This window comes from Neodiprion virginianus, chromosome 3, assembly GCF_021901495.1.
Source record: "Neodiprion virginianus isolate iyNeoVirg1 chromosome 3, iyNeoVirg1.1, whole genome shotgun sequence".
Classification (NCBI taxonomy): domain Eukaryota; kingdom Metazoa; phylum Arthropoda; class Insecta; order Hymenoptera; family Diprionidae; genus Neodiprion; species Neodiprion virginianus.
Window position 1 is genome coordinate 38,011,747 of NC_060879.1, and position 21,492 is coordinate 38,033,238.

A 21,492-nucleotide genomic window follows, 5' to 3' on the forward strand; every position below is an offset into this window, starting at 1 on the left:
ATAAATCGAACAGTCGCGAATCGAGATATTTAGGCGAAGAGTAACGAATATAGGGTAAAAAATTTTGACAGAATTTGAATAATTGAATCGCAATCGGAAAATGTATTGCATACAGAGTGAACTGCTAACTACTAGACATTTTAATGCGTATGCGCTAAAATTCAAGAGCAAAAGCAGTTGTTTTGTCAGGGCGACCAACATTTATAAATTTAGATGATAGATCACCCTTATGTATGTAACTCACGATATAACCTGAAAAATGTTGGTCACCCTGACAAAACAATTGCTCGTGCTCTCGAATTTCGGCGCATGCGCACTAAACTATTCGGTTCTTAGCAATTCACTCTGTATATGTATATATGCATGACTTACTTTAATACCTGACAGTTTTTCAAGCGAATTTCCTTTCCCGTGCGAAATGCGATCGGATACGGATTTATCCGTGCAGTTCGACGCAGTCTGTGAGTCGATCTAAAGTGCATTTTACGGCTCTCGCAAGACGTTTCAAAATTCAAGGTCGGGTATATATTTCGATTTTGTTTCTTCTTATATACAATCGCTTTGCACAGCTTCCGACAGACAGAGTAATGGCCACAGCGATAAATAAGGCGCAGCGTAATTGAAGATTTATTGAAACCTATCTCAAGGCCTGTTCGAGAAATAGGAACCACGAGAATCGTAAATATTCGTTTTGGGCAACTACAATTTGTCCGGTTCGTGAATGAATGTTCAAGATTAAATCTGTCGCTTTCAACACAGATTACAAGCGCGCAATGAATAATTTATATTCGTGTATTGTTTTCCTAAGAATATTCTGTACATAGTTGCACTGAAAATCGGGTAAAAAATTCGACGTGATAATGTAATGTAAATAATGAGTGTACAAAATATAAAAACTTAATTTTAAAAGCTCATGAGAATATTTGTCATCGTATTATTACTATAAGTCCTCTGGTACTTACAGATATATATATGGAGACTTACAAGGATGAAATTGCTATCACGGGAGACAGAAGATTTGTACAAACCATCATCATACGGAATGAAAGAATATTTATTTAAACTTTATGAATTACAGCTCCAAGCGATTTATTCACGTTGGAATAAGTATAAAAAATAAAATCAAACTCTTGCGAAATATTGTATAATTTAGGTTTCTGGCGAATGTGAGGCAATTCGGAAATTCACGAAGTCACGTGCTGCAATACACCTTGCCTCACCAGACCTTCACACTCAGCGCGTGGCAATAAGTACTGGCTATTTTTCTTTAGGAATATCACCTCCCCATCCTCCAGATCCAATTTTCCATAATCAACTAAACATCGTACCTGCAATTCCGCAAAAGTTACCTTGACGATAGGAAGAAAAAACAACCAACAATGGTCTTGCACAATATTTGGCAAGTCATGACTGTGACTCTGAAAGTTCTATGCTACGATAACCTTGAATAAATAAAACTCCCAAGGATTATCTAGAACATCGTAATTGCAGAATGTCAGAAAAGACTTAGCGGTTATCATCAATTATCTCCCCAATTAATTGATTATCCATCTCCAACTCAACACAGGTTTACGCAATTTACTTTTGTGTACACAAAGGATTTAAAATTCAAAACTCTGTTACCTCAATGTAAAGCGACTTTGGAGGTGTAACGTCAGTGGCTAAATTCAGCCCGTAATTATCGCCAATGGATCTCATATAAGTGGCTAAAGCTTTGCTGTATGATGTGAACCACTGTACTTCTGGTTCGGAAAGCAAGGATTTTATTTCAGGTGGTAAAATACTGCCAAATTCCCACCGCATCTGCCTTATTTTCTGCAGCCTGTTGTACAGATATGCCAAAATGCATCTCTTGTTCCTGCTTATTGCCATGTGACGAACTCGCACGGAAGAATAGTTTGGTGGATCCGTTGTTGGATTTTCTCTACGACAAATAATAGTGGTTAGTAGTTTTTCCTGCTAATAAATGTACAGGCATTCCAAACTATTAAGAATTACTGCACAGCTGAGTAAGTGTTCAGTTTACTTTCAGACTAATTATGATTTCCAAATCAATTTCAGATTTTTTAAACAAAAGTTTCAGTAGTAATCACTTCGGAATAAGGTTTTCATAATGGATAAAATTTGCGGAATTTAATTTATGATTTAGCGACTCATGCCAAATTAGGACGATCTTTCTGTAGTCGATGACTAAGTTTTGAATAAACCCTGACGTTATTTCCAGGAACACTATTAAGTTGCTGTGAAAATTTCTCATGATTGAACATCCTGACCATGACGGTAATTAAAATGATTAACAATAACAGAAATGACGTATATTATCGGTGAAGTAAATAAAACAAATACCAACATATCATCGAAATTAGCTTGACAAAGAATTCGCATTTCTTCTAAAACCTGCCGGATACCGTCATCCTAGAATACAAGCAAATGTATAGCGCGTATTTTCATAACCTGAACCAATGTTTACATGATTTTTACGGAACTCAAGACCTGTTACTCACGTTAAACGGCGGGATGCCCTCAGCGGAACGTTCGAGTTCCTTTATGAGCTCCAATGCTTTTTCTCCGAACATAGTACAAGCGAATACTTGTTCATTAATAAAATGCAATTTTCTATTTCCTACGCGTACGCAGTCATTTGTTTACAACCTGTACGTCACATCAGCCGGTACAGTCAGTTTGCTTTTGCGTCAATTTTCTGAGTTGTACGATATTAAGTGGTTTCGTTGGCCTATTCTGTTAGATCAGGCCAATGAAATTACATTTAGTGTCGAATTGTCCCAGAAAATTAACGTAAAAGGCATGCAGCCTATACTGTACTATACCCTTGACTGAAGAATATAAAGACGGATATCTCTGGGTAAATTTTTGTGATCGGTTTTCGGCATGCAAGTGCTCAAAGTTGGGTGAAGTTTGCGTTCAGTATCCTTCGATCGGCGGATTATCATTTCCGTTTTTATATTTCTCGTCTGGAAATGGGAAAGTGAATTTGGCAACACTTTGTCGATTTCTATATTTTGCATGTTACAGACAGCACGATCTCACCCAGAAACATCTGTTTAGACTGTTTAAAGTTACGTTATGTTAGGCTATTTTTCGATAATTTGAGGTTACGTTTCGTGTTTGGTGAATGAGGTTAGGTTAGGTTAAAGTACCAAAAATGTTCCTCTTACGAAGCATTTTAACAAAACTTGAGGGATGTTCGGTGGGTCGAATCGCGAGGTTCAGTTCTCTGGTGACTGAAAACAACGATGCAATACAAACGGAGCCAATTATTTCGATAAGCGAGGCTATACAGCAGGGGCGATTTTACGAAAAGCCGAAGCAAGTATGGCTAGAAAATTTGGACACGATTGAGGAAAAGAAGCTCGGTCTGATGATGCTGCATCCAGAAGTGTTCGGGGCTCATCCTCGCATTGATATTTTACACCAAAACGTGAGATGGCAGAGGATGTACAAATTTGTCGTAAGTTGAATTACTGCTTTCAAAGCAATGTCTTTTCTTGTATTCACGCTACCCTTTGAATATGAACTAAATTTTTTTTACTCGGATTTTAGTGTTACGCTCACACGAAGACGAGAGCTGAGGTAAGGGGAGGCGGGCGAAAGCCCTGGCAACAAAAAGGCTTGGGTCGCGCTCGACACGGGAGTATACGTTCCCCCTTATGGCGTGGTGGCGGCGTTGCCCATGGGCCACGGTCACCAACAACGCATTTTTACATGCTCCCCTTCTACACCAGAGTCTTAGGCCTCACTTCGGCATTGACAGTAAAGTTCGGCCAGGACGATCTGCACATTGTGAATGATTTAGAAATTCCAACGACAGAGCCTGGGTACATTGAGGATCTGGTTTACCAAAGAAATTGGGGACCGTCCGTATTATTCGTGGACGTACCAGACATTATGCCGAAGAACATCACCCTGGCGACTGATGAGATCAAGCATTTTAATCTCATGCCAGTCTATGGTAAAAATTTCCTTTAGATAGTTTAATCCATGTCCCTTTGAAGCGTGAGACATCGCTTACAGATATCCATTTTATGTGCACAAAAGTTCGGTCTTCTCTCATTTCTTCTTTTCCAGGCTTGAACGTTTACAGTATGCTGAAGCACGACACGTTAGTTCTTACAGAAAATGCTGCTCGAGAGATAGAGAGCAAAATACTCCTGCAGTTGAACAGAATGAATGATCGGGAGGTGACAAAGAAGTTCCGACTCAATCAACAGTGAGGCTATTTAAAAATAATTAGTGTTTAAATTGTGTATAAAATTATTTCTTAGAGAATAAAGGAGGCAGTTGTTGTCTGAGAAAAATTACATGACACAGTTCATTTTTATTTTGTCGCCTTTTTTTTTTACTAAATAGATCTGCGTGGTTACAATCACAATTCTGAATTAATCATCACTTTGTTTAAGGCTAAACTTACATCTACGTTTTACATATTTATAAATTGATTAAAATATCTTTTCCAAAATAATGACATTCTTTCCGTTAAGGATTTCGTTCTTTCGACAGGCATCACATATATCATCAGTTTAATAAAATCGTTGCAATATAGTTGAATAATTATTTAGTATAATACACGATATCATCATTTTTACAATAACGAGTGTGTTTATGTCCAAATTCATATAATTGTTAATAATGATTAACGCGTTTAATTATAATAAAGAATCATGGTAATTAATCATCTCTTTTTTATTGCCGACGTGCTGCAGCTTTTTTTCAATATCGGCTGAAAAAAAACGATAATTTTCATTACACGATTGTTACGAAATTGCAAAATGTTTTATTACACAAATTCCGTGTACACGCATTACAAATCTTGTACAAGGTTCGAAAAAATGTTTCGTTTATTTTTAAGACGAAATTATGATTGTGAAAATCTGGGTTGGGAAACACAGCAGCATTTCTTCATATACTTATAATTCTCAGCGTATAGGTTTATATCTTTTCCTAAGATGTTGCCAATGAGCCTTCTAAGTGTTTGCTTTGCACTGGTCTCTTGTGAATAAACTTCCTTAAATTTATAATTGGATTTATCACTGCAGAATACGCGACATGACAAAGATTCAGTTCTGTATTTTTCTTTAATTTTTATACCATGTAGTCGATGTCTTTTAAAGGCATTGGGTAAAGTGAGAATTGATTGCGAGCTATGAGTAGTATTGAAATTACACGGCAATTTGAAATTTGTTGAGCGTGCTAAAACTGATTCAGAAACACTTTTCAAAGAATTCTGTCTTCTATCCAAGTCAAAACTCAGATTTGCATTATGCCTGACACAATCGTTTAAAAATTGTTTCTTAATTTTTCTTTCCTTTCTTCGGTATATCTTACGTTCCTTACAATCCGAAATATTCACAGAATCGTACCAATTATCTCTAAAATTTGCACTTATTTTGCACATCATGTTATTTTGCTGAAATCCAAGTAATGCAGAAATATTAAATGAACACCATGGATATTTTACCTCAATTCACTCATGATTCTGTACTAAAAAAGACTTAGAAAAAAGGAGTAAGGGCAAACAAATTAGGAGTTACTTACCCGTGGATTTGGATCCAGTCCAAGCATTTTTTCCCTTACCGCCCACCTGACTCCAGCATGATTCTCCTCTCCAGGCAGAGCAAGCTGCTTCCATTCTTCTTTGTACTTTTGATACAGCGCGACTGGATCAGACTTTGTATTCGTGCAGGATCTATGGGACTCTGGCTGAAGTCTCCAGGGCCTTATAACTGGATAAAAAAAAAATCTAAATTTGATCAAGATACAGCGAAATAAGAATTGTCCAAAATTCTACCAATGCAATTTAACTTTTTGATCGAGGTGAAATAATTCGCTCCTCACATGATTTTGGTCTTGATTGAATGGAGCTTCTCGATGGCGGTGGATTGGCATGAACTTCGGTAGTTTGACTGCGTTTGCAATTTTCAGAGATAACTGGAGCACTGCGAGAACTTGAAGCCTTTTGTCCTATGGATGATTTGGAAGGGGCGAGATTTGTTTGTTTCAAATTTTGTTCAGATCTGGTGGCTCTGCTCCTCGATTTCTCCAACGATATATACTTTGTACTGTCTGTGGACGCGCCGGCACTGTGATTTTGGCTAATATTATTCAACCGATCGAAGTGACGATGAGATTCATTGATCAAACTCGAGGAGCTGGTATTGTATCCGTTGTCTGAATTGAGGCTATTTTGTCGAAACTCCTCAGCCCAAGAGGTATGCGTTTTAGCTGAGCCAGTTTTCTTTGCCGGTATAACGTAGTTGTGGTGATTTTCTTTTGCTATTTCGTCCTCCTTGTCTTTGGGAAAACAACGGATTTTCACTGTTACTAATTTGCAAGATGAGTCATCATGAAACGTTGAAGATTCTGACGATATTGTACTTTCTGTCCGGCTGTTTAAACCCCCTGTCTCAGTTTTATGCTCGTGCAGTACTTCTCTGTACAGCTGCTGCTGCCGTAAAAGGATTTTCTTCTTCGTATCCTCTTTCCACTGCTGTCGCTCCCTCTCTCTTATTTTTCTATGCATTTTCAAGTCTGCGTAAGATATAAAATTACATTAGATTTTCTAGATTTGAAGGTATAAAAAGCAAAAATGGATCACGGAGATGCAGCAGATTGAAGCATAATCGTTGGTATTAGACATTTCCAAGAATCTCTGAGAATTGTGCAGGCAGTTGTGTAGAACTGTTCCAAATATTTATCGAATTACGAGAAAAGTACGTGATTTTAGAACTGTTTCAAAATCTAACCTCTCCCAAGGATTTTAGCATAAGAAATCTACCAAAATGAGGTTTTAATGACGAAAAAATTGCAAATGGGGTAAAATTTTTCAAGCTTTAAACTATTCAAAGCATCGTTTGAATTGTACGTTACAGGTGTGTTTACGTGTAGAGAAATAACGGTTATGAATTCTTCACCTTTCATGAATGCCTTCAGTTGCTGTGCCGTTATTCCGACAAATCCGAGAGAATTTAAGAGGGACAATACTTCCCGAGGATCGTCTTTCTTGTCTGCCATTGTTCCAGCGATAAGTTATAATCAAAATCTGAGGTAAATAACAGACTACATCGCGAGCACGTGACGAGAAGTATCTTTCAAAGACCGCGAGTATCACGCTTCGGCTCTTCGCCACGACTGGTATTCGCTAAATTCGAGCGCTGCGATTGGCCGAATGACCCGCCATATTGAAACCTGCGCAGATGACATGCGCAGTACAAGTACAAATTCTAATTTAAATTTCATTCGAACAAGGATTCGAACGACCATTTTCTTTCGACTTCGAATATTTACGTATTTTATGCGACTGCTGCTGAGTTCGTCACAGTTTTGATTTAATGATTCTACTTGAACGACTACTGGATTCATAAATTGTCTAGTATCATTGCACGATTTGTTTTGAGATTAGGGTTCTACGCAAAAATATGTAGTTTTACATATCGATGTGTCCCGGGATGAATTCTGATAACATCGTGATGAAATTTCAGACAGTAACTTAATTGTTCCTTGTGTACTTTCATCCCGTTTAAAACGCTTTTAATTACTATTTTATCGGCAATTCAATACTACTAAATAAATGTAACTGTATAGAATTACGTAAAGATGTCCAATCCGTAGATTTGAGAGTATTTTCAAAATTCAACTTCCGCTGCATTCATCGAAAACAGGATCGCATAAACGAAACCGTTGAAATCGTTAGTGAGAACAAAAGCGGAAAAAATTTTTTTAATAATGCGGTAACTAAATAGGAAAAGAATGAAAGTTCTGATGGATATCAGGCAACTACGGACAGTTTTTATTTTAATTCAAACATTCAATGAACGTACGTTTGCATGTCTAATTTCAGCGATCGGTCGTCATCTGAGAGTTGGCTGCGTGAATGAAACAGCCGTACGTGCATATTATAGGTATAGCTGCGCGATGAGTAGGGTGACCATAGTTTGAACGTTACCCATCAAAACACCGACGCATACATGAATTGCGTGCGTTCCATTTAAAACACGGTCAAAATACGTCATCTTACGATTAGTTTATTCCCATTGATTCGAGAATGATCGGACCAATTGTTATAATCGTGCCCTGTCAATGCAATAATAATGGCAGAAATTGACATAATTTAAAGATCAGAGGGGGAAGTAATAAATTAATAATTGACAGATTGCTCGAGGGTGCGCAGAATCTCTTGTGCGATACCAGAGTGGACCCCGACTGACTAACAAATATAACCCAGCTAACCAACGACCCGCGTAACCTACTCAAGAGTTCGCAGATCAGTCAGCGTGTCTACCTCTGCGAGGGATGTCGTCCTCCGTTATTTTCCTTACCCTGGTCACTACGCTCTCAGGTTTGTGAAAAAACTTACCAAAGCAACGAACACATAGAATATACCACGCGACAAAGAAGTAAGAGACAAAAGATTTCTCACACATATCATGATAAAGTTGCTTTATATGCAGGTCAATACCGCATGAAATTTGAATTGTAACCATTTCCATGCGCTGTTCGCCGGTGAGAAATTACCTACGATTTTATCTAGGTGCCTTATGCATGTCGCTTCTTATTATAGACACCGAATAAATCGATGTGGAAGCCAATGTGTTTAGTTGACGTGGATTTACCGTGACTTTTTGTCCATTCGATTCTGCTTTTCGCACTGCCATATCATCGGAACATTAGCTGAAATCTTTATTTATAAAACTTTATACGCCCCAGCAAGTGAAGTTACATAACCGTGTAAGATGACATTTAGCAAACCTAATATGACGCCTTACGTAGCTGGTTAGTAGCCAGCAGCTGTCTCGTTGCTTGTAATTTTCTACTCAATCCAACGTTACAGTCACGTAAAATTTACGTCACCATGTTACTATTGGTTGTATTTCCAGTACTTAACAATGGCATTACAGTTAGGTAACGCGTTGTGATAAACATGTTAACAGGTCCGTATGCTTTAAAATCTAAACTCGAATCTATCGCATAGGCATGATCCTGAATGTGGCTGTACGTAGCGGAGCATATTTTCTGAAATAAAATATCGCTTGCGGCTATTTATTGATAGCCAGTTTGGGTGTAAACTAGTATTTTCAACTCGTCGAAATTAATCAACAACCGAAAAAGAACTTGGTAATTCCTTCATTTTTTAAGTTAACAGAGGTCCCCGTGAAACGAGCTTACGCCGTCAGTAACCATTAAATTTTACACGCTTGGATGAAGTCTCAACGCGTTATAAATATGACGGATTAAACGACACGTCGTGATCAATGGGGCATTGAATTACGCTTCTGCCGCTTCTGCCGCTTCGTCGATCCAGTCATCTGGATCACAACAGGAAGCTTTTAGCATATGTCGTAGCTCGGCAGGTTCTAAATTGATTGATCGCCGCCTTGACCCGTTGATATTCCAACCTTGAAGATCTCTGAAGCGGTTTCAGAAGCTTTGACTAAAACGAACCGGTGTAATTCGGTTACAAAATTGCCTCTAATTGAACTATTCGGGGTTCCAAGATGAATGTCGAGTACCTAATGTAGTAGCTCCTCCACAATGGGTACCGGTTCACACCGTTTGACGTTTCAGGGATCTACGGAGCCCGGATAAAAGAACTCAATGTACCCAACGTGGTCCGGAATGGAACGGGGCCGGTAACTCTGTCCTGCGTATACGAGGTCAAAGAGGATGAAAACGGTCTCGTTGTTAAGTGGTTCCACGACGAAGACGAGCTCATTTATCAGTGGATTCCACCGAGTGAGTGTATACCCCACAATGTACCTATTCACAGCACGTACGTCCATTGAAAGTGGTGGAGTAGTGGAGTCACGAAAGTTGATTGAGTAGGCTCTTCAATTTCAACCTAAGATCCATTGACGGTAACAGTAATTTATACCCGTGGGAATCTGAAAGATGAAAAGGATGATGGTGTGGTCCGTGCAGGCTATCCTCGGTATCGCGATGCGGAATAATTCGTTGTTCTTCTTTTAGTGCCTCCGCAGGACATCGGCGTGATAACTGGACGGGCTGAATACCCCGAGGAGCTCCTGGGTCGTCCTCGAACGCACTCGATAATCAGACTAAAGGAAGTGACGATCGAGATGGGAGGAAACTACACATGCAGCGTGAGCACGTATCAGGAAGAAGAGATGAAAACGGCGCGGATGATCGTTTACGGTATAATAATCCACCGTGGATACGCGATGTCGTGATACATTAGAAGTAAATGAATGCCAGTGACGATCGTTTGCTCTTACGTTCCGCAGCTCCGGAGACCAACGTCACCATCCACACACCGGAGTTGAACGCCACTCACACCCGGCTGACCTGCACTGTTCAAGGAGCATGGCCGAGACCCTCTTTCGACTTCCGGATCGACGGAGCCTCGGTCGAAGGTCGCATGGTCTGGAACGGGATCGAAAACTACAAGAAGGACGGGTTCCTCATCCGGTACGACGCCGTGGTACCGAAGCCCACGGAACCGGCGCTCGTCGAGTGCGACTTCAACATCCCGATGACGGACTATCGTCGACGGGAAAGCGTCGTCTACTACCCTCGTTCGCATCGTTCCACTTCTACTTCCATTGCCGCCTCCACGACTCTCAGTTCTTCCTCTTCTTCGTTGGCACCCACCTCGAGACCTCCTTCAACCTTGACCTCGGCTACCATCCACTCCGCAACGTCCACCGCTCCTGCTTCCTCCACTTCCGTCTCTTCCTCGCCCCCGACGTCAGAGCACGCTGGTCCCACCACGCCATCGACGAACCCCTCGGAACCAACCGCACGGATCGCTGTCAGCACTCCTACAGATGCACTGAAACCCTCGACCTAGTTTTTGGTTCACGCAGTATTTTGCTCCACGTTGAATTTTACCACCCTACACGTCCATAGGTATTACCAGATTTTTCTTTACCTTGCTGAGAAATCTTGCTCTCCGATCCTTCCTTGGAAGGTCACGATTTGTATATGTTTCCACTTCTCAAGTATCGGTAGTACAAAAATTTCTCTTTCATTTTTACATGTTGTTCCTCATATTTGTAACTACTGTAACAGTAAATAGGTATTCTACTTAATTGAGGCCAGACGTAAAATCGCACTTTAGTCACAGTATTTACCTTGATCTTTTACTCACTCCACATACTGATGTCCGCAGCGCGTATTACCCACTTTTTTAAAAGCAATGTGAATAATCCAACTAATAGGAATATCGTATTACGTCATTGGATATAATCGCACGGACTATAATTTGCAACAAGATCCAAGCGTGGATGTGCAAAAAAACGAATAAACGCAGTGTTTGTGTTCGATTCAATGAATATCCGTCTAGACTTGAATAATCACCTTCTGTATAATTGTAGCTATCAAACAACGCGATCTGGTTCTACCTTTCAACGCATGTTCCACTTTTTCAGCACTGTAGCTTCGCGCCCAGTCTCGATCACGGAATGGTATTTTCTGAATTCACCAATTCAGAGGATTCGTAATTTTGAGACATGAGCTATCTGGGAATTTGACCTGGGTTTACCCACTTTCTTAACGTTTCAGACGAGTTACTCCGGAAAGAAGCAGCATACCAGAAGAACGGTTCGCCGAAATTAGGAAATCCGTGCATCGCCGTAACGCTCCTAGCATTATTTCTAGTCGTATAGTATAATAAATTGAGTAATACATCATTGTAACCTGTCTAAAATTGTCAGAAAAAAGATCGACGTTGTATGAGGTAAGTTGTACCAGTTACCGTCCCTGTCCCAATTATTGCCCTCTTTTTGGTTGCATCTGTTTCAATCTTAGTTCTAAAATTTACCAAATAATAAATTTGTAGCGTCTAATCATCTAGCAACTGGCTTTAGTAATCGATAAATTTACAATTTGTGCCATAAATCAATAATTTTGAAAAAATAAGAGGGTCGATAATTGGGTCTAAACGTGTCAATAACTGGTACAGTTATCTTACCGACTACAACTTTCAGCTGCCATGTCATTGCGATTCGTGAATACAAAAGTTTCAACAAAAACTCCCCACCGAATCTTCCCGTTCCCTTTCATCCGGGTATTTACTTCATATGTTCACCGGTAAAATTGTGTCTACATATAAAAAATCCCGACTTAATACGGCGTGACTCGTCGATATTAATCTTTCCGGGAACTACACCTAATAAAGAGCTCTCCAGATTACAAGATATTTTTCGCACCTTTCTTCTTCACGTGGAGACGAATCCCACGCGGATATTACGCGAACGTGATGATACCGGAATCCTCTGTCGGTTGGCTTTCAGGGTTCGTCGAGGTGTGAACGGTGCATTCGTTCCAGTGAGCATCGTCGACGCGAAGGGTATACAACGGAGGGGAAAACCCCGGAATCCGGGTCAGCCCGGTACAATCTTACTTTTTTCACATTACATTATCCTGCAGTGTTCAAACACTCGTCGACTCTCTGACCTACGCGTGTCACGCGTGCGAACGCACATCGATGCTCATAAGTTCTGGTCTCTTCCGCTTTTCGGTTTCCCATGCCCGATATTCAGGTCACGGGTAAAACCCCTGACGAGTAAGTACGCTTTGTACACGTCTGAAGTGATTGCTGCGCATACGATTGTAGCCAAACTATAACGTAGATGTAATTTAAATAGTTAAATAATCGTCATGCATTGGCTAAATAATCACTCGCATCGTACGTACGATTTCTCAATTTCAGGGCGAGCCAAGCTGCTTGAGGTTTCGAGGGTGGACTTACATCGGATGCTCGGAGAATTGACGATCACGCCTTTTGAATCAGAGTTTCATAAATTTGATTGTCAAATGGTCTGATTTGACCTCCTGGAATTATATTTGCTAGCGCAATACTGACACGCACTTAGAACAGAGATCAAATATATGCTCAGACTGATTTCTATTGCATAGAAGAAATATTTTTTATTCACTCTCACCGTCATTGGCGGAAATAATATTGCTGAAGACATTTTAAACGGGTTTTCTTTTAACTGATTCTAGCTTTCGATTCGGACTGCTCGTCTTATTTTTCCTCAAGTAACTGCGAAAAAAGTTTGCTAATTCATGGAATCGAGTCTGCGACCGTAATTTAGTGGTACACGAATGATTGAACGATGCGTGAAAAATTGGTCACGAAGGTCTTGAGGTATATAACATAGTTATTCAAAAATCATCAGTCACCTCTATGCAATAAAATTAAAACCGTGACCTTTCATCACTTAATTGAATGGTAAAAAAACATTGTATTTACCGGTTTCGACATTCATTCAGCCATAGGTCATTCGTTTTATTTACACATGAAGCAAGAACAATTAAGGTACTTGAGAAATATCACCTCATCGTAATTTTCGATGAGATTTTTATTCGTATTTTGTTTTTTGACAATTCTGATTATTCTGAAAGTGTACAAATGCAACTCTGAGCTCACTTCGTTAATCACATCTGCAGCGAATAACCTTGAACAGAAATACCAGTGCCGCGTAATTTCCGTTCATTAATTCAAATTACATTGATATACTTTACCCAGAAGTTGATAAAGGTAATTGCGATTATATAAAAAACACGGGGAAAGCCCCGACCAAGATTAAATTTGTATAAAAAATTCCCGATTGAAGATAAGCGGTTTCACCGGGTAACCGCACTTACAATCAGTTTTACCCAACGCTGGGATTTTCCTGCAGAGATTCGTTAGAGGCTTTTTTCTAATCGTAAGAAGAACGGCGATACGATGATTGTACCCGAGTTTGATAGAAACCCACCGTTTTACCGGATGCGAGTGATAACGGACCCGGAATACGACCAGGAAATGCTGCAAGTGATTAAAAACCGATCGAACCATTACTGGTCGGTAATCGATTTCTTTAAATTACACCGCATCTGCACATTAATTTGCACCATACAGTCTGTGAACGGATTTTTATGTATGTATTACGTAGGCGGACGGTATCAACGGAGGATTAATTTCTGGGGATTTGAATTTATTAATTTATGGGACTCATAATGATAAACGGACCGGAGAACAGCAACGCTTTATGGTTTGTAATTATTATTTTGTCTTTCTTTATCGATTCTAATACCCGACTAATGGAATTCGACGTAACGATCGTTTACGACACGGTTAAATCGAATTTTACTCAAGCCGCTTTAATTCCCACCTCTTTGAAGAGAAAATTATGAATAAAAATGCTGAAATCATTGCACAAGAATCGTTTATTTAAGATCTCTTTGCAACAAAAGGTGGCAAGAGTGTGAAATTATGATTTCCAAACAGGGCAAACAATGCCAGCGAGAAATTTAATCAGTCTTCTTACAAGTTGTCAGATATGTTCATGCTCATGTAATCTTATGTAAGTTATCAGAGCAAGTTTCGATTACCCTTTTCTCTAAGATATGCTACGAAGACGGCGGCACATCGTCATATAGCCACGATGGCGATGCTCGTGCATGCTGATCAGGAAGATTGTAAATATATATTGGAATTAAAGGATGCCGGTGCGGGGGGGTCGAGGGATGCTTTTCCATCATCGGCATCAACGGGGGTGAGAGAGCTCGGGGCCAACGAGCTGGTGGGGGTTGTTACCAGAAAGAAGAGCAACAGGCGATAAGCAACCCCGTGGATTGTCATTCGCACCCGAGCACTCGCAGGACTCAACGCAGGTAAGTTTACACATCATATTTTGGGTGACTGTGAGAATCCGCGAAGAATCATTTGTCAGTTTTAAAGACGTACAATTTCGATCTCGGATTTAAACTGAAAGAAGAATCAAATCATCGATGAATTAACCATTTTTTTTTACTCTGTTGGCGAAATTCTTTGAGATTCGTATGAACGATAATTCTACGGATTATTATATATAGTGTCAATTTTTCTAATATAAAATTTCCACAACCTTTTTTTGGTCTCTGACGATCGGTAACAGTGTCGAGTCTCCCCGGCATAACTTATACCTACTCATTATAGGATTAATCATCGTATAACAAGATGAATTGCATTACCAAATTTTATCGTTCAATGCGGCGGGATTTTGAAATTATTTTTCAGAATTTTTATTCACATCTCCGTTATCATATCCTGACGATTTCTCGGAGTTTATATTTATCTTTGCCTTTTTATTTTTTTTTTTTTTTTCTTTGTACCCAACACGTTACATAAAACGCATTAAAACAGATTTGATCGATCGTGTTGTGGAAAACACGTGATGCGTAGCTTGTTAACGTTGGATCAAAGAGTTCTGAATTACAATTGGACGAAGCGAATCAGTGAATAAAAAAATACCCGCGTACCTTGTCGTGGATTGTCGGTATTCCCATTCGCAGCGGATTTTCTTCAATCTCATGAAAAATTTTACAGATCTGGCTCCCAGTGATGATTTCATGAAATTTTCGGAAGCTATTATAAGTCGAATTAGCTGCATAGATTCTGTGATTTGCGCACATTTTCCAGAATCAGTATTGCCTTCTCGATTACAAACGATTGATTTGAACCGACAAAATAGATTAGAATAAACTGCTACACCCACGCATCTACGGACGGCCAACTAACAAGGTCATTAACGTCAAATGATGCGGTTACAATGGCGAATCAGGATTACATTACCGTCATAACTGGTCAATTATGCTTGGAATTCAAATTCCTTTGATGGTCGTTAAAAACTTGACGAATGGGTATTTTTTGCTGTATGTTTCAGTGTCTACGACGTGCAATCGACTTTTCAACCGATCAGCGATACCCGCGAAACCTGCAGAAACCAAAAAGATGGGTCGTCACGCGTGCGTGATCCTCCTGCTTGCTGGTAAGATTTAAAAATATACACTTACGTTATTAATCGAACGTACGTGGTTTTATTGGAAGAAAGAAAAAACTCCGATCACTGATACGCGGTCCATTAGCGTTAATGTATGGACAATTTACAAATTATCTCTGCGGCCAACTCGGATCCGGAGAAATCGAACTTACAGACAATCAAATTCTCATTATCTTCGCGAAAAAAATTATGGAATAATTTAGCCAACATCTACTTGTTCGTATTACAATACGATCAATTTGTCCGTGACTGGTGGATTTTAATCGATCATTGTTTGAAGGATAAAGTTGTTAATAATACCTGCAGCAATAAAAGAAAGAACTATTTGCTCGTTTTATCTAAAAATAATAGATATAACTAGCTTTTAATATTCGATTTCCATCATAATGAATCAACTTTGTTACACATGACGAGAAGAAAAAAAAAATTGTTCTGCAAGATCTTGGAAAGAGAAACGGATTAAGAAATTCTTTTTAAAATTCAATCGTAAAGTAAAATTGGATAAAAATTATCACAGGAATTTTAAATTTTTCATGCAAAATTTATGAAATTTGTTTATTCCACCAAGGCAGGAAAATCGTTAAACTTTTTCTCCAAACGCCAAATCACCGTAAATACGAATTAGGTATAAAAAATAGCAAAAGAAGTTAACAAGAGATGATTCAACATTTTATCCCATTAGCATTCCTATTTGTGACACGTTAATTTCTTGTTCGGAAACTTTCACCAGAATAATCATTTTGAAAGACTCGCAATTTATTTGAGTTTAAGATCCCTTTTCAACATTTTTTTTTGCACCCTCACTTACGTTATTAATACTTCGGTACGCACACAGCTGGCGATACGTCTAGAAATTGTATATAATTTCTTCCGTGGCACGTGACGTTACAGTTTTCTTTTCCACTTCATTTACTTGTTTATTTATCCGGAATCAAATTATTTCTGTAAACGGCCGAATATTCAAGTATCTAAGGCGGCCTGAGTAACTGTAACATATATTTATACGTTTTTCATTGCTGCAGCAAAGTTTGATGTTTCAGAAATTTGTTGGTGTACAAATAATTATACTATATGCAAGATAAAACTTCTTATTATTGATCTTTGCCGAGTTTATTTACCGGCTCATTGCTCAATTGCGTTATTTTCGTATGATTACCATAATCGTTATTCTAAAGCTACCGCAGGATGGCCATAAATTTTTGGGAACAAAATTTCACGACATTTCCAGGTTTCCCAGGACCTAAAACCTAATTTTCCCCGACATTTCTATTAAGTAACAGTTCTATTAAGTTACTAAAACCTAAATCGTTCAGCTTATTAACTCTATACGCGATTCCAATTCAATTCGAATCGAAGAAATATATAATGTACAAAAAAGTCAGTTTAAGCCAATTTGTTTTCTCGACAAAAACGAGTAAACTTGTTACCTTAAAACATTATTTCTAATTCCCACGATATAAAACTGATATTTTCCGTTTATTCCATAACAGAATTAAAAATTCCCTTACATCTCCAAATTTTCCACGATCCCTTTCAAACACCCTGATTTTTCCTGGTATGTGGCCACTCTGTACCGACGAAACCGGGAAAGATGAAAATTTTATCTAATCTATCGCTGTAAATCTTGAAAATATCATTAAAAAATTTACATCAATTATGAAATTTGCAGTTAAAAAATATCGACAAAGGGCGTGAATTAACGAAGCAGCGTCGACGCGCGGCATATTAAAAAATGTTGTTCCCAACGATTTCTTACGACTTTGTGAGATGATAAGACTACCGAAGGCAGGTAAAGCTCACAGCTACATAGCCAGGTATCGGTGAAAGCTCGGTGAAAAGTTGTGATTACTTGATTGACATTCATTAACAACGTCAAAGAACGTTCGTCCCCATACATAAATGCAACGCGTCGCCTGTTCACTCCAAGCAATCGCGCTTGTGAAAAACTTATCCTCGGTTCGTTTCTCGTAAGATCAGCAAAGAGTTATGTGATGGAATTCTGATACAAGCGAGTAAAAATTATTTTCGTAAAAGCCGAACCTCGACTTTCAATTTTGCCGTATACTTTTTAATTGCCTGAAAAAAATTGATCAATTCCGACTTACCTTTAATTGCCAGTCTTTGTTTTCTCAATTTCTCAAAGTTGCGATCCATCGTGCGATTCTCGGACATCCTATCGTGGAAAATTATTTATTGGTTTTTATATCGTTGCAGCTTGCGCGTTGTGGACATTCGGAGAGACGCTTTCCTGCGACCAATGCGGTCGCGAGTGTGTCAACAGTTGTGGAACCCGACAATTCAGGGCCTGCTGCTTCAATAACTTGAAGAAAAGGGTGCCGGATGTTGGACTTAAGCTCTGGGTAGGCCCGCCGAGACATACGGGCCATTTACATCTCGTCTATGACGCATAGACCGAGGTGTTTTTTTCTGCTCTTCAACATCTACGAGTATCCCAGTATTAAACGATTCATTGAAACGACAAAGAGCTGATCAAACAATTTACGGGCTAATCTTACGACGAGATTCAATGTGATTTTTTCAACTTCTATTAGATGGTCACTATTTTCCAAGTTTTTCATCGCGTATCATTTTTTCATTCGCCTTGTCCTTTTTTTCTTTTTATTTTTCACGCGCAGAGTTGTTTTATTTGTTGCTAAAGTAATAATTGAAAAAAAATGTATTCCACCAATTCCATTATTGTGCTTGTTCTACTTTAAATCGCACATCTTGTATTTACTGTCGTTCAGTTAAAAATTTGCAAGATAAATTTTTTTACTTACTGTGTGATTAGTAATCTACAAGAATATGATGCATAGTTTAATCGATAGATTATGAATAAAGAGAGTAATACAGTGATCGAAACCGTAAATCTGACTAACCACCTTGATTGTCATTGATTCGACAATGTTTCATATTTAAATACGTACTTCGTGATTCTAGACCGAGCATATACGTACAGTTTGTAAAATATGTATCATGTGAAAGAATGTATAAAATATAAAAGTAACAAATGGATGTATAATCTTCGAAAATATCGATGCATTTTGATGGAAATACGTATAATTAACGCGCGTCTCAAATCAATTCGCGTACTTACTTACAAATTATATCAATGTACTATCAAGTACTTATTTCTAGTTGGCAGGATGCAACTATTACAACGAAATCCATAAGAATAGCAGCAGACAAAATCCGTTGAAAGTTTTATTATAGTACTTTTTTATTCCGCAGTAAGGAATTTTTTTATACACAGTTCCAACCATTATTGCATCAGATTATACAACGATAATAATATTAAGCAGGATTGATTTCTTTCTTGAAATGGATCGGTACAGTTTTAATTACTTTGGATTTTTTTTTTTGCTACGAAAGATTTTAGATCAAACCACAGATGTAAGTATAACAGATTTTTTATTTTTATTCATTTATTACACGAAGTTGTTGTTTTTCTGTATTCAGAAAAATGTTGTTGGCACAGTAATGATCGGTCGAAAATAAATTTGTGTGCTTGACTTACCAAATTATCTACATCATTCCCAATCGGGCATAGTGGTTGATACGTCGAAATTGTTTTTAAAAAGTAATCCAAGCGTTTTTCCAAAATAATCCAGAGTTTTCTCGAAACAGTTTCGAAGGAAAATATCAGTTTCTTGAGAAGTTATGCAGAAATGTGCGATATTTCAGGAAACTTTACTATTCTAGATTAAAATTTGGAAATTACAATATTTCAATTATGCATTTCAGTCGAGATACAAATATCACACATCGTCAAAGATCAGATGTAAAGATGAGTCTACTCTACTTTAGTTATTAAATTTTCTTTACGACGACTAGATTTTTCAATCAGTATTGTTTTCTTTATCCTGTTCGAATTGTCAGATTTAGTTTGTTTTTTCAGTTTCTTTTGAAGATTCTTTAGCTTTGCTCTTTCTTCTCGTCTTTTCATTTTATTCACACTTTTAGACGATAGTTCGAATAATTTTTTTGCCTGAGATTTGCGAATCTTTCTTTTCTGCTTTTTAGAAATTGATGCAGAAACATCTACAGCCATTTCGGTTAGCTCCAACTTTTTCGACTTGAATTTTACCGACGTGCTTTCACGATTTTGTGAATTTCTTTCTGGAGATGATACGTTTTCAATTTTTCTCTTCAACTTTGATTTCTTCTTTACTTTTTTCCCAGCATTTCCAACTTCTGTGCTGCGATTCTGTTCAAAGGTTTCACGATCTATTGACACTGAAAAAAATATTGAAGTATTTGCGATTGATTTACAGCTTCATTCTCAGTATGACGATAATTTAAATCGATAAAAAAAAATAAATAAAAAAGAAACAGATCATACATCCGATATCGTCTGCGATTGACGGTATTTTATATTTTACTGCAGGAACTTTATTCTCATGTTTAGGAATTTCATTGTCTATTGTCAGTATGTCGTCAGAGGCTTTAATTAGCATTGAGGATGATTCAAAGTCTTGGTCTTCAAGCTTTGAATCGTTTGGATCGTCAATTTGCGCTTTTATCAGGCCAAATATAGTTTCCTTTCCATCATCCTTCAATGGAACACTGCAAAACAATGCTGATAGAATTATAGGATATAGCTATCGAGTCGTTGAATGATGTGATATGATATACCGCAGTTCTATCACCTGTCTGTGACTTGATCGAGCCATGGTAAATCAAGCCAGTTTTTCAAATTCTCTGGAAGCTCACTATTCTCAGGAAGCCAGGCAGGGCCGATTTCCTCGAACTGATTGATGTGCTCGTAAATATTATTGTACCATGAACAGCATCTCTTGAGCAAGTACCTTGACAAAAACCTATGAAACCATTGAAATATCCAAAATATAATACAAACAAAATTAGTAAATCCTTGGATGTACACATATTTGCTGAACCGTCGGCGGGTCTTTACTTGTTATCATAGAACCAACATGTTGTTAAAACCTTTCCTCTGGCTTACCAAACTCTGCTTATGACGGCATAGGCAACGACTGAAATAGTCCAAGCATGTCCAATTGTGATTCTAGCATTGAAAAACCGTGCGGCTGATCGAGCGACACTTTCAACGCGGCACATGAGTTTGGCAAAGCCTTGAGTTCTCACTAAAAGGTATTCAACCATTTGCTTGGTTGGTAAGTTGATGGCGAGACTGTCAATCTCGACACAGTTTCTTATATCTGTGAACTCCTTTAGCAAGTTTATTTCTAGGTAATTTAGAAGGGCTCTGTTCACCTTCTCCATATTTTTCATACCCTTGTCGTTGCGAAATTTACTCTTCATTCGATATATCAATCGACTCAAAACCGCCGCTTCTATGTGCAACAGGTCTTGCGAATTTAGATCTTTGATCGCAGCATCTAACGCTGACATGAATTTAGACAGATCTGAAATTATATTTATATATGTAAGCATCTAGCGAGGACTTAGTATAATAAGGAATATCATCGTTGGTAAAAAATGTTGAAGTGAATTAGTTTATAGGTTAAGTTGAAGGTAATGTTTTATATTAGAAGTGATTTCAAGTTTATTACCAATCGAATTTCTACTTGTGATCCATATATTCATCGCTGGACGTTCCAGTTTCTTTTTGTTCCACTGTATTTCCATGTTTACTTCAGAAATTGGACAATTAAATACGATATGTCAGTTGAAATACTTCGTTACTTATTCTACAATGGGCGCTGCCATTTTACTTTGACGCAAG

At 38.3% G+C, this 21,492-nt stretch overlaps 5 protein-coding genes and 1 long non-coding RNA gene across 9 annotated transcripts; 3 read left to right on the forward strand and 3 right to left on the reverse strand.

Annotated features, from left to right (window-relative positions):
* Positions 1–1,036: 1,036 nt before the first annotated feature.
* LOC124301133 (DNA replication complex GINS protein PSF1-like) lies at positions 1,037–2,789 on the reverse strand. The gene is made up of 4 exons (XM_046755864.1): positions 2,505–2,789; positions 2,351–2,415; positions 1,624–1,924; positions 1,037–1,328 (listed from the first exon to the last, which is right to left on the reverse strand). Exons 1-4 carry the CDS (start codon positions 2,574–2,576, stop codon positions 1,185–1,187), a joined length of 582 nt encoding a protein of 193 aa, XP_046611820.1. The 5' UTR covers positions 2,577–2,789; the 3' UTR covers positions 1,037–1,184.
* Positions 2,790–2,930: 141 nt separating this feature from the next.
* On the forward strand, positions 2,931–4,319 carry LOC124301131 (39S ribosomal protein L4, mitochondrial). Its single transcript, XM_046755861.1, has 3 exons — positions 2,931–3,469; positions 3,562–3,970; positions 4,087–4,319. The coding sequence occupies exons 1-3, from the start codon at positions 3,164–3,166 to the stop codon at positions 4,230–4,232; spliced, it is 861 nt and encodes a 286-aa protein (XP_046611817.1). The 5' UTR covers positions 2,931–3,163; the 3' UTR covers positions 4,233–4,319.
* Positions 4,320–4,346: 27 nt separating this feature from the next.
* On the reverse strand, positions 4,347–7,155 carry LOC124301128 (uncharacterized). Of its 3 annotated transcripts, XM_046755856.1 has the most exons (5): positions 6,930–7,155; positions 6,394–6,546; positions 5,821–6,309; positions 5,554–5,741; positions 4,347–4,738 (listed from the first exon to the last, which is right to left on the reverse strand). In XM_046755856.1, the coding sequence occupies exons 1-5, from the start codon at positions 7,027–7,029 to the stop codon at positions 4,691–4,693; spliced, it is 978 nt and encodes a 325-aa protein (XP_046611812.1). In that variant the 5' UTR covers positions 7,030–7,155; the 3' UTR covers positions 4,347–4,690. The 3 variants fall into 3 exon arrangements, with proteins under 3 accessions (XP_046611812.1, XP_046611809.1, XP_046611811.1); XM_046755853.1 differs by having other exon boundaries at positions 4,348–4,738; positions 5,821–6,546; XM_046755855.1 differs by having other exon boundaries at positions 4,352–4,738; positions 5,854–6,546; positions 6,930–7,154.
* A 1,038-nt stretch (positions 7,156–8,193) lies between these two features.
* Positions 8,194–12,168, forward strand: LOC124301129 (uncharacterized). Of its 2 annotated transcripts, none has more exons than XM_046755857.1 (5): positions 8,194–8,353; positions 9,580–9,747; positions 9,982–10,167; positions 10,257–10,881; positions 11,536–12,168. In XM_046755857.1, the coding sequence occupies exons 1-4, from the start codon at positions 8,308–8,310 to the stop codon at positions 10,820–10,822; spliced, it is 966 nt and encodes a 321-aa protein (XP_046611813.1). In that variant the 5' UTR covers positions 8,194–8,307; the 3' UTR covers positions 10,823–10,881; positions 11,536–12,168. The 2 variants fall into 2 exon arrangements, with proteins under 2 accessions (XP_046611813.1, XP_046611814.1); XM_046755858.1 differs by having other exon boundaries at positions 11,403–11,586.
* An 81-nt stretch (positions 12,169–12,249) lies between these two features.
* On the forward strand, positions 12,250–14,636 carry LOC124301140 (uncharacterized). The gene is made up of 3 exons (XR_006907408.1): positions 12,250–12,538; positions 12,686–13,824; positions 13,917–14,636. It is a non-coding gene; the product is annotated as an uncharacterized LOC124301140 (long non-coding RNA).
* Positions 14,637–19,179: 4,543 nt separating this feature from the next.
* Positions 19,180–21,466, reverse strand: LOC124301124 (uncharacterized). The gene is made up of 5 exons (XM_046755846.1): positions 21,320–21,466; positions 20,749–21,172; positions 20,435–20,605; positions 20,128–20,351; positions 19,180–20,021 (listed from the first exon to the last, which is right to left on the reverse strand). Exons 1-5 carry the CDS (start codon positions 21,393–21,395, stop codon positions 19,579–19,581), a joined length of 1,338 nt encoding a protein of 445 aa, XP_046611802.1. The 5' UTR covers positions 21,396–21,466; the 3' UTR covers positions 19,180–19,578.
* Between the last annotated feature and the right edge of the window lie 26 nt (positions 21,467–21,492).

Bases quoted from the DNA above. Each gene is read 5' to 3' on its own strand.
- LOC124301133 (XM_046755864.1), bottom strand. From the start codon at position 2,576: ATGTTCGGAGAAAAAGCATTGGAGCTCATAAAGGAACTCGAACGTTCC. The intron at 2,416-2,504 runs GTGAGTAACAGG...CTTGTATTCTAG, and splicing joins AGGGCATCCCGCCGTTTAAC to GATGACGGTATCCGGCAGGT. The intron at 1,925-2,350 runs GTTGGTATTTGT...TATTTGTCGTAG, and splicing joins CAAGCTAATTTCGATGATAT to AGAAAATCCAACAACGGATC.
- LOC124301131 (XM_046755861.1), top strand. From the start codon at position 3,164: ATGTTCCTCTTACGAAGCATTTTAACAAAACTTGAGGGATGTTCGGTG. The intron at 3,470-3,561 runs GTAAGTTGAATT...CTCGGATTTTAG, and splicing joins AGAGGATGTACAAATTTGTC to TGTTACGCTCACACGAAGAC. The intron at 3,971-4,086 runs GTAAAAATTTCC...CTTCTTTTCCAG, and splicing joins TAATCTCATGCCAGTCTATG to GCTTGAACGTTTACAGTATG.
- LOC124301124 (XM_046755846.1), bottom strand. From the start codon at position 21,395: ATGGAAATACAGTGGAACAAAAAGAAACTGGAACGTCCAGCGATGAAT. The intron at 20,606-20,748 runs GTAAGCCAGAGG...ATGGTTTCATAG, and splicing joins GCCGTCATAAGCAGAGTTTG to GTTTTTGTCAAGGTACTTGC. The intron at 20,352-20,434 runs GTGATAGAACTG...ATTGTTTTGCAG, and splicing joins CTCGATCAAGTCACAGACAG to TGTTCCATTGAAGGATGATG.
- LOC124301128 (XM_046755853.1), bottom strand. From the start codon at position 7,029: ATGGCAGACAAGAAAGACGATCCTCGGGAAGTATTGTCCCTCTTAAAT. The intron at 6,547-6,929 runs GTGAAGAATTCA...TATCTTACGCAG, and splicing joins ACTGAAGGCATTCATGAAAG to ACTTGAAAATGCATAGAAAA. The intron at 4,739-5,553 runs GTAAGTAACTCC...GTTTTTTTTCAG, and splicing joins GACTGGATCCAAATCCACGG to CCGATATTGAAAAAAAGCTG.
- LOC124301129 (XM_046755857.1), top strand. From the start codon at position 8,308: ATGTCGTCCTCCGTTATTTTCCTTACCCTGGTCACTACGCTCTCAG. The intron at 8,354-9,579 runs GTTTGTGAAAAA...TTGACGTTTCAG, and splicing joins CCTGGTCACTACGCTCTCAG to GGATCTACGGAGCCCGGATA. The intron at 10,168-10,256 runs GTATAATAATCC...TACGTTCCGCAG, and splicing joins GGCGCGGATGATCGTTTACG to CTCCGGAGACCAACGTCACC.